The 10,381-nt window shown below is 53.6% G+C and overlaps 1 protein-coding gene across 1 annotated transcript in view; it reads right to left on the reverse strand.

Moving 5' to 3' along the window:
* Positions 1–10,381, reverse strand: part of AZIN2 (antizyme inhibitor 2) — a 35,732-nt gene that overhangs the window by 23,320 nt on the left and 2,031 nt on the right. Inside the window, 2 exon segments of the mRNA XM_006158091.3 lie at positions 8,316–8,489; positions 10,018–10,183. Of these exon segments, the coding sequence (XP_006158153.1) occupies positions 8,316–8,489; positions 10,018–10,122 (279 nt within the window). The 5' untranslated portion in view covers positions 10,123–10,183.

The raw sequence follows: 10,381 nt of genomic DNA on the forward strand, positions 1-10,381 counted from the left end.
GGAAAAGAATAACTCCTCCATTGGAAAATAAAACAAAAACAAAAACAGAAACAAAAACAAGGGAACTCATGGACACGTCAGGTAAAGAATTTAAAACACTCAGTGACAAAGCTAACAGATGCAAGAGAATAGAGACAACGAACACCAGAAGATGCAGGAGAAAAGAGATACCGAGTTCCAGGAGGTGAGGAAGTTCTTGCATGATCTGAAAGAGAAAATGCACATCATAAAAAAGAATCAAACAGAATTGTTAGAGATGAAGGCTGTAATACAGGAAATCAAAACTTTCCTTGAAAATATGAAAAGCAGATTAGATCATGCAGAAGATAGAATCTCAGATATAGAAGATAGACCCTCTGACCTAAAAAAATTCACGTACAAAAAAAGACGGAAAAAAAAATGGGGGGGGGGGGCAAAATAAGAAGCAAGAAATAGAAAATTATTTGGTGATGATAACATGTATGGGAATATCCTTGATTGAGCCAATAAACAACACAAATAATATAAGTAATACTAGACACCATTAAATGCCTGAACATCTGGATCATTAGTATCCCAGAGGGTGAAGAAACTAATCAGGGCACTGATAATCTATTCCATGAAATCCTGGAAGAAAACTTCCCAAACCTAGAGAGGCATTCAAATGTCCCTAGAGAGGTATTCAAATATCAAGACCCAAGAAATACATAGGACCCTACATAGACTCGACCCAAGAATATCTTCCCCAAGACACATCACAGCCAGCTCGACCAAAACCACAGACAGAAACAAGATATTAAAATTGACAAGAGAGAAACGTCAAGTTACTTTCAAAGGATATCCCATAAGGCTAACGTCAGACCTCTCATCAGAAACAATGCGAGCAAGGAAAGAATGGGAGTATATAGTGTTAAGTGAAAAACAATTTCAACCAAGAATACTATACCCAGCAAGATTATCTTTCATATGGGAAAAAAAAAAAAAAGACAAAAACATTCTCAGATAAAACCTGAAAGAATTTACCAACACTTTACCAGCTCTCCAAAAAGTGCTGAAGGGAGTCCTATACCTAAAATTGGATGCAGAAATAAGAGTACAACAGGCTGGCAGGTGGTGTGGTGGTTAAGGTGCTGGACTCCCACATGGCCGACCATGGTTCGAGTCTCAGACCTGGAAGCTTACTTTCCTACTTTCCTTTCTCTCTCTGTTTCTCTGTGATCAACTTAAACAAATAATAATGATGATAATAAATTAAATAAAATAATTCTTTTTTTAAAAAAAAGAAATAAGAGTGCAAGAAACAACCAAGGGAATGGCCAGCCTAATGGTAGGGACAAGTCCGGAGTTGAATGTTAACTTCCAGAGTTTAAATGGCAAGATCAGACCACAGGAACACTGCAAATTCAGTAGAAGAGAGATTTACTACATGAGTCTGAACTAGTGAAATAATTTAGACTGAAACATTACTGATTTTCTTTGATGATTTAATTTTTTTTTTTTTTGGAGAGGTTTTTGCTATAGGGCGTGTGCACTTGCCAGAAAGACAAAAAGCAAGAAATCACCCCCACGCCACAATCCCTTCTCCTCTATTCTCCTCTTGGGATCTTGGGCACGCATACACACGCGCCCGGCGTGAGTTTAAGCCACCGGGTCCGGGACTCTAACCATGATCGACCCCGTGGGAGTCCAGCAACATAGCCATTACGCCAACTGCTGGTCCCCCTCCTTCTCACCTTTACAGAACGGCCCCTCCCAAAAGATAGAGACGGCAACGTCAGTGACGACCCAGGAGAACCACGGTCATTGAGCCCCTGCCCCAGCACGCCCTGAGAAGGCTGCTTTTACATCGCGTGTTGCAAACTGCATGTGTAAAGGGTCAGAGTAAATCCTTCAGGCTTTGCAAGGCAGATGGCCTCCACTGCAGCACCTGGACCACTGAGCCTGGACCACTGAGGCAGCTGCAGACACCACGTGAAGGCTGCAGCGGGCCGAGAGCCAGCACAACTTTAGAAACCAGGCGGTAGGCTGGTGGGCCCATCGCCCAGCCGCAACCTCTGCTTTCACCTCACTATTCTACTCAGCCCTTACAATACGCTCTCAGACAGGCACTAGCTTCATCCATGGGGAAGCAAGTTCCACAGCAAGGCGGCGCAGACTGACGCAAACTCCAGCCTGCCTCCACAGACGCGAGACGCCCAGGGAGCCAGCTTTTGGTTGGTCAGTTGAAGTTTGCTATAGGGTGTGTACTCGCCAGAGTGGGAGGAAGGGAGAGGGAGAGGGGGGAAAACAAGACATCGCCCCCCAGGGAGGACGGCCATGCACAGCCCTCCCCCTCCATGCTCCTCTCAGGGTTCTTAGAATGCACGTTCGTGTGGCCAGCACGTTTATCGAACCACCGCGTCCAGGGCTCGAACTGCACAGTCGGCTTCCTGGGATCCAGCTCCCTTAACTGCCACACTATCTGCTGGTCCGAAGGCCAGTTTTAAAAGTTAGGAGAACATTTTTAGCCATTTTGGGTTTACAGTGAAATTCTAATTTTAATTTAGCAACTTTTTGGCACTGGGCGTTTACATGCTTTAATTCCTGTACAGTAGACGGAGATCTTCGCATTCATTATTTCACAGTGTCCTGTGAAATACTTACATAGCCAAAAACTGGGTTCAGAGAGGCCCACCTGCCTGTGGTGACATGGCCAGAAGTGGCAGGGCAGGACGCGAAGGTCCAGCTGGAGCTGGACTTGCCGCGGTCACAGCCGTTTCTCTGGGGCGGGCAAGCCTCCGACTCCCAGCATAAGTGGACGCCAGATGTGCTTTCACTGCCTGTCACACGGGTAGGAGGAGACGGTGACCGCCCTCGGGGACCTGTGAGCTTTTATCATACATTTTTAACAATAGTGTCACTGGCTGATGGCTGCCAGCATCGCAGACACTGCGATTCCTCGTAACAATCTTACGAGAAAGGAAGCGGGCTGAGGGGGAGGGGCTTGCCCAAGTCCGACGCGGCCCGGCTGGCATTGTGACGGGCAGGTCCTGGCGCAGCGGCTGCCAACCACAGTCCTTGGACAGGGAGCTCAGCCTCGGCCCGCTGCGTCTCCAGGCTCCGACGGGGCTCTGGCCCCTGGAGCTTTCGGGCTGCTGCGGGAGGGGGACAGTCACAGATGAGCACCGAATAGTGGGGGGCTGCCACCGGCTGGGAACCGTGAAAAAGAACATGGGGTGCTGGAGCATGCAGGGCAGGGAGCCCGGCGTGGAGGGGGCATTAAGAAACTGAACTTAATTCCCACAGGGGGCCTCTGCCGGGAGGGGAAAGGCTTCCAGCGGAGCATGTCCCTGTGTAGGTCTAAGGCGAGACCAGGCTCGGCCTGCTGGAGGCCCGGAGGACAGCAGAGCGGCTGGGCGGGACACGGGGAGGCCGAGTCCGGGAGGGTGGCACGGCCGTCCTGGAAGCGAAGAAGGCTGTGTACAGATAACATTACCCTTAGCAGGGCCAGCCGGTGGCATGGTGGTAGACTCCCACTGGCCGACTGCAGTTTAAGTCCTGGGCCTGGTGGCTGGCTTTCTCACTTTCTCTCTTCCGCTCTCTCTGTTAGTGCGTGTGCCCTATAGCAATTAAAATAATAATGATAATAAATTAAATTAATAATTATTTTTTAAAAGGGGGTGGGGCTGGCTTTGGTGGTTAAAGGTGCTGGACTTCCACATGTCTGACCGTAATTCTGGTCCCAGACCTGGTGGCTTGCTTTCTCACTTTCCCTTTCTCACTCTGTCTTTCCCTTGACAAGCTAAAAATGAATGATGATAAATATAATTAAATAAATAATTATTTTTAAAAAATAATGTGCCAGAAAGTACATGCATTCAACAGAGAGAGAGAAAGAGGGAAGGTGAGAAAGCACCCCTTAAAGGGGATGGCCACGCCACAATCCCTTCTCCATTCTCCTCTTGGGATTTTGGGCATGCATGCACATGCGCCTGGCCATGAGGGATCCAGCCACCCTAACCACCATGTCACGGGCCTCACAACCCTTTTCCCACCAGTTCTCCATCCCATCAGGATCCTGGACACACAGAAGCTCAGTGTGTTTTCTTTCTTTTTCTTTTTTTGGGGGGGAGGTTTTTGCTATAAGGTGCGTGCTCACCAGAAAGAGACAAAAAGTGAGAATCACCCCCTGGGGGAATGGTCATGCTGCAATCTCTTCTCCATTCTCCTCTCGGGGTCTTGGGCACGCACGCACATGTGCCCAACGTGAGTTTTAAGCCACAGGGTCCGGGACGCGAACTGTGGTCAACTACGTGGGAGTCCAGCGACATAGCCATCACGCTAACTGCTGGTCCCCCTCAGTGTGTTTTCAAGCTAATGGGGCCAGGACTCAAACCCTGGTTGGCGGAGTGGGATCCAGCTTCCTCGGTGCAGGCCTAGTCACTGTGCTGAAGTGTTGGCCCTCTTCTTGTATACTTCTAAAGTTTGAAACTAGGAGTGCATGTTATCACTGAGTGCTCTCTTAGAGACCACATTGCTGTGAAGCCAGCAGGTGGCATGGTGGTTAAGGTGCTGGACCCTCCCACATGACTGACCATGGTTTGAGTCCTGGACCTGGTGGCTTGCTTTCTCACTTTCTCTCTCTCTCCCTCTCTCTGGTCAAATTTAAAAAATAACAATAAATGAATAAATAAAATAAAAACAATTCTTTAAAAAAAAAAAAAGACTACGTTGCTATGTTGAACGTTGTTGAGGAGTCAGGACCTAGCGTTGTCTCAAAGATCAAGACTGAAAGTGTCTGCACAGACAGACCCCACACCTGCTGAGTTTAAAGCTATTGCAAAATAATACATCCCACATGAATATTTTCTATTTTGTTACCAAATGACAAAATTTTATTTATTTATTCTTGATTGCTAGAGAGTACAAGAATCTGCCAGAGAGAGACAGAGGCGGAGGGAGGGGGCGACACAGAAAGCACCCCGGTGGAGCGTGTTCATGCTGCAGTCCCTTCTCCATGTCCCCATCCTGTAGGATCTGCGGCATGCACACACACATACACAAACCACTGGGACCAGGATTTGAACTGTGGTCAGCCACGTGAGATCCAGCACCCCCAACCATTAGGCCACAAGGCTAGCCCCCAACAATATGTTACATGTTCTGTGCGTCATTTATTTAAGTGTATTAAAATGCTAGATATCTGGCCAGCAGGTGGCGTGGTGGTTAGGGTGCTGGATCCACACAGCCAGCTGCACAGTTCAAGTCCCGGGCCCCAGTGGCTTGAAAATCACGCCGGACGTGTGTGGATGCCTGCCCAAAATCCTGAGAAGAGAATGGAGAAAAAAGGATTGTGGTGGCCATCCCCCCAGGGTGATCTCTCTCTCCCTCTCTGTCTCTCTGGCAAGTGCACACATCCTACAGCAAAACCTGAAGAGTAACAACCAACTGCATATCCACAAAACCCATAAAGGCGGCACTAGTGGTGACAGAAGCTGATGTCCTATTTCCTCTCGGGGTAAATGAAGCGAAGTATTGTTCAAATAATTCACAATTAATGTTTAAAACGAAGTGCTCCTTTGGCTCCTGGGGCGAGGCCATTCCAGGGCACCTCGGAAGCAGTGGCCCGAGCAGTGGGTGCTGAGGGACCAGCGCACAGACGGGGCAGGGTCGGCAGCTCTGAGTCTAAGCCACAAAGAGGGACGGGTTAGGCTGGAGAGGGACGTGGAGTCCAGGGAAGGTTTTAGGATTTTGTTGTTTTTGTTTGTTGAGTTTTCTAGAGGGTACCTGTGCCCTATGGGGGGGGGGTGTGAGACAGTGAGTACCCGTGTGCAGGGGATGGCCACGCTGCACCCCTCTCTGCTCTTTCGGTGTTCTGCCATGAATGCACACGTGCCTGGCGTGTTTTTCAAGCCACAGGGTCTGGGGCTCGAACTGCACAGTCAATGCTCTGGGATCCAGCTGCCGAACCAGCATGCCACCAGCTGGCCCAAGGGAAGGTTTTTTTTAAGATGAGAGATGCAGAGGAAGCCGGCTAGAGAGGGCGAAGGAGGGGTCAGAAGACCGACGCACGGTCCCCGGGAAGTAGGCTGGTGGCCCAGAGCCCCATGCAAGCCGCGGCCTGTGCGCTGGCCCTGGAGCCTGTCCAGTGTGTTCTCCTGGACCTCCAGCCCTAGCTCATGGCCCCTCCGCCAATGTCTGTGAAGGCCTGGTCCTGGTCAGCATGGCACCCGCGGCGGCCGGCCAGCAGAGGGCAGCCTCAGCCTTCTAAGGAAAGCCCTAAGTTGCAGGAGCCACTTGCAAAGTACAAGGGTCTGGAGATCCCGCCACAGGGGGGCGCTGAGGCCACTCGGGCCTGGCATTGCGTGCCAGCCCAGCCAGCCCCTCCGGCGGGTCCGGGAGAGACCAGAGCGACAGTCCGAGACCACAGTGCCCAACCCGGCTGCCTCCTCCAGTCCCCAGGCGAGCTCGGCCTCTGTGCCTTACACCCGGCAGGTTACACGCACCCTCCCGGGGCCGTGGTCAGAGTCTCGCTAAACCCTCTCGCCTCCGGGGCTGTGGGAGGACAAACGCCAGGCGCCTGGCCCGCAAACGCGCTCAGCAAACCGCGGCGCGCTCACGGCCCTGCTGTCCTGAGCCCCAACACCCACAGCTCTTCCTGTTGAAGGCCGGCCGGAGGGTAGAGGCAAAAGGGCCCGACCTCTGTGTTTCCAGAAGCAAAGAACTCTGGTCTGCAAGGTTAAGTCCCAGACAAGGCCGGACTGAAAAGGACCCTGCTCCTCTTGGTCGGCATGGAGGCCCAGCGTGCCCCAGGAGGCCACAGGAGGCCACAGAAGGCTGCAGGGAGGGCAAAAGTCTGGCTGGGCTGCCAGCAGGCCGTGTGCCCCAGTGTCCTCGACCGTGAAGCAGCACTGCCTCCTCCTGCACACTCACAGGGGCTCGGTAAGTGACATGCACCAACCCAGGTGTGCAAAGCAAGAGCGCGTGCACAGCCCCGAAGCAGAGCCTCGGCAGCACACAGAGCCTCCCACGTGACGCCCCTTCTCACTCTCACCGGTGCACCCCTCTCCCACCCGGAGTCACTCCAGCCCTGGCATCCTGCCTGTTCCAGGAAACCTTCCTAGAACTCAGAACATCCAGCTATTTGGCTGACCAAGGTATCATGACCCCGGCCCGCCAGGCTTTCTCCCATTTGGGACCTATGAACTTTCCACTCCCTCTCCCTAGAACACTCTCCCCAGTTCCCAGCTGGCCCCCTCTGCCCCTCCAGGGCTGTACTGGGACCTCAGTGAAGCCTTCTTCCAGGCGTCACCCTCTCAACACTGTCTGCTTCCCTTCCCTGCTTTCCCCCCACAATGCTTAAGTCTAAAATACCGTTATCTCAGTCCATTTGTTTATTCCTCAGAAAGCAAGCTCCAGGAAGGAAAGACATTTTTATTTTGTTCAAGGCTAAATCCCCACCTGGAATAGCACTCGGTCCTGCAGTGGGAACTCGATCGACATTTGCTCAAAGAACACATGAGATGTTCAGTGCAGTACCGAGCAGACTTCCCAGCTGAGCGGCTTTAACGAGCTATAAAGTCAAGAATGGAACAGGATAGGCTCCAACTGCAGGGCAGCGGTCTGCCCTGCTCCACACCGCGTGGCCGGCCGGCACAGTGCTGGAAATGCTGGATGGGGGATGAGGGTAGGTAAGAAAGACGATTGAAGGGCGGGGGGAGGTGAAGACAAGGGCGGAAAATCCACCTGGGGACACCCCCGTAGAAAGGCACCAACGAAACTCTAAAAGGATTCGTTAGGAAAATGTAACAGTAGGTGGCGTGGAGGTTAAGGCACTGGATCCGACATAGCTGAATGAGCGGTTTGAGTCCCAGACCCTGCGGCTTCAAAAACACACTGGCACGCGCGCGAGTGTGCCCAAAATCCCGAGAGGACACTGGAGAAGGGATTATGTCATGGCCATCCCCACAGGGGTGACTGGGTGATTTCTCACTTCTCTCTCTGTCTTTCCCTGGCAAGAGCATACACCCTGTAGTGAAAAAAAAAAAAAAAGAAAGAAAAGAAAATGCCCGGTCACACGTTAAGACAAAGAAAACCAACAACACAGAGGCGCTTTGGTTTTGTCTTAATTAGCAGAAGACCACATAAAGCTCCAGGCCAGGAAATTTGAAAACCTCCAGTTTGGGACCTCCAGAGGGACAAATTCCACGCTCAGCTCCTCCTCCCTCATCCCTTGAGCACCCCCACCCCCGTGAGTGGCCTCCCCAACACAAATCCCACCTGCTCCCCAGGGCCCACCCACACCTGCCCAGCAAGGTGCGGTGCAGGAGAAGGGGTCCTGCATGGGCGGGGCTCACCTTGCTGGCACAGCGGAAGCCCAACCCCAGCTCCGCCAGGACCTTCAGCACCCCCAGGCTGCTGTTGCACTTGACGGCATAAAAGGGCCGGACCCTTGGCAGGCACTGCAGAAGGCTGAAGTGCCTCCTCACCACCACACCCAGGTCAGCCACAAAGAAGGCAGCCCCCGGGCCCTGAAACAAGAGGTGACGGACGTGAGACCCCACCCAGCACCCTCCTGCCCGCGCCTCTGGGTGCTGCCTCAAGTTTGGCTTTGCCCACAAAGCTGCCTGTGGAGACCACCCCCAGCAGAGCCCCGGCAGCACACAGAGCCTCCCGCGTGAGCCCAGGGAAGGTCGACGCCTCTTCTCACTCTCACTGGTGCACCCCTCTCTCCCACCTGGAGCTGCTCCAGCCTACAGCACTGAAGGCCATCGACTTCGGTCTGCATCAGCCCTGCGGTGCAGCCCAGCCCTCCCCTCAACTCCAGCTGCAGGTTGGGTCATTCCCCACCTCCGAGCCTTGGTGCCACTACACCCTCCACAAGGAACACCCTCCCCAGTGTCTGGAAAAATCCTGATCTACCTTCCAGTTTCAGCTCATGCCACCATGCCAGTCTGACAGGGCAGGTGCCTTTCGTGCGCCCCTGTTCTGCATGTCCTTCAAAGCAACAGTTCCCAAGTGTATGCATCTGTCCGCTCCAGAGAGGACTAAATTCCCTGAGGGCCACAGCGAGGGCCTACAGCCCCTGGCTTTCACATCCACGTGCTCAATGCAGCCTCGAGGTAGTCCCACTGCCACGGCGACCACGGTGGGCATGCATGAGGCAGTGGGTGAGACCACGTTATTAACCCTGACTCAGTCTCCCTCTCGTGCAGCACTTTCACGGATTCTCTCGTGATGCCAGGCACTGTGATAAGGGACAGGGATGACCAGATGGGGCTACCCAAGGAGGGAGTTCACAGGCCAGCAGCCGACATGGTGGTTGGGACACCAGGTTCCCACATGGCCAGACATGGCTTGAGTCCTGGACCCAATGGCTTGAAAACCACTCCAGGCGTGTGTATGCGTGTGCATGTGTGCATGCTGCATGTGCACATGCCCCAAATCCCAGGAGAACGGAGAAGGGATTGCTGCATGGCCATGGGGAGGCAGGAGCGTGGATTTCTCACTTTCCCTGTCCCCCTCTCTCGTCTCTCTCCTTCTGGCAAGCACACGTGCCCTATGGCGAAAATCTTTTTTAAAAATTATAAGAAAACAGTAGTTCAGCTCTGACCGCGCTCAGTGCACACTGTGAAAAAGCCAGAACCAGGCCATGGGCCAGAGAGGTTCTGCCAGGATCTGGGAGGCAACAGGGTGCCAGGGCCCCGGACTCAGAGCGCTGTCACACAGCTGGGAGGACTCCAGGGCGAGTGACACCTGGAGGTGGTTGGGAGGCCTTTGGAGAGGCTATTTAAGGAGGGAGAATTTGCAGAGCTCAGGATACAGAGGCTGCAGGGGAGGAAGGCGGACCCCCAGGTTTCTGACCAGAAAGGCGGTACTGGTGCTGCTACCAAGGCAGGGGGGACACAGAGGGGCAGGTCTGGGCACCAGGACCAGGAACTGGGGATAAAACGAACTGTCCCTTGCAACTAGCTAGAACCAAATTCCAAGTAAGTGAAGGAAGGAGATGAGGGCGCAGGCCCCAGCGCACAGGGGCCCCACCCCACTCCCAGCCCTCACCGTGGTGGCCTGTGAGGACCCCAGAGCGAGCTCCTCCAGCAGGTCGCGGACACTGAAGCCCTCCTCCACCATCACGAAGTCCGACTCGCTCAGGTAGCCAGCCATGCCGGAAGGGGAGCCAAGGGCCGGAAGGAGCCGCTGTTGCCGCCTTAGAAAGTATGCCACACTGCGGGGTGGGGGAGAGGAGGGGACGCTGGGGCAGGTCCATTGCCCCCTTCGCCTCCCCAGGACCCACCCCGCCCCCCGCAGCCACTGGAGAGCTTCTGTTCACTGGGAAGGGTGGGAACGGTCAGGAATCCTGCATTCTACGCGGGACAAGGCACTGACTGCTAGGCGCCGCCTCTCCGAGCCTCCATCGCTCCCT

The sequence above is a fragment of the Tupaia chinensis genome, unplaced genomic scaffold, assembly GCF_000334495.1.
Source record: "Tupaia chinensis unplaced genomic scaffold, TupChi_1.0 Scaffold000573_1, whole genome shotgun sequence".
NCBI lineage: Eukaryota > Metazoa > Chordata > Mammalia > Scandentia > Tupaiidae > Tupaia > Tupaia belangeri.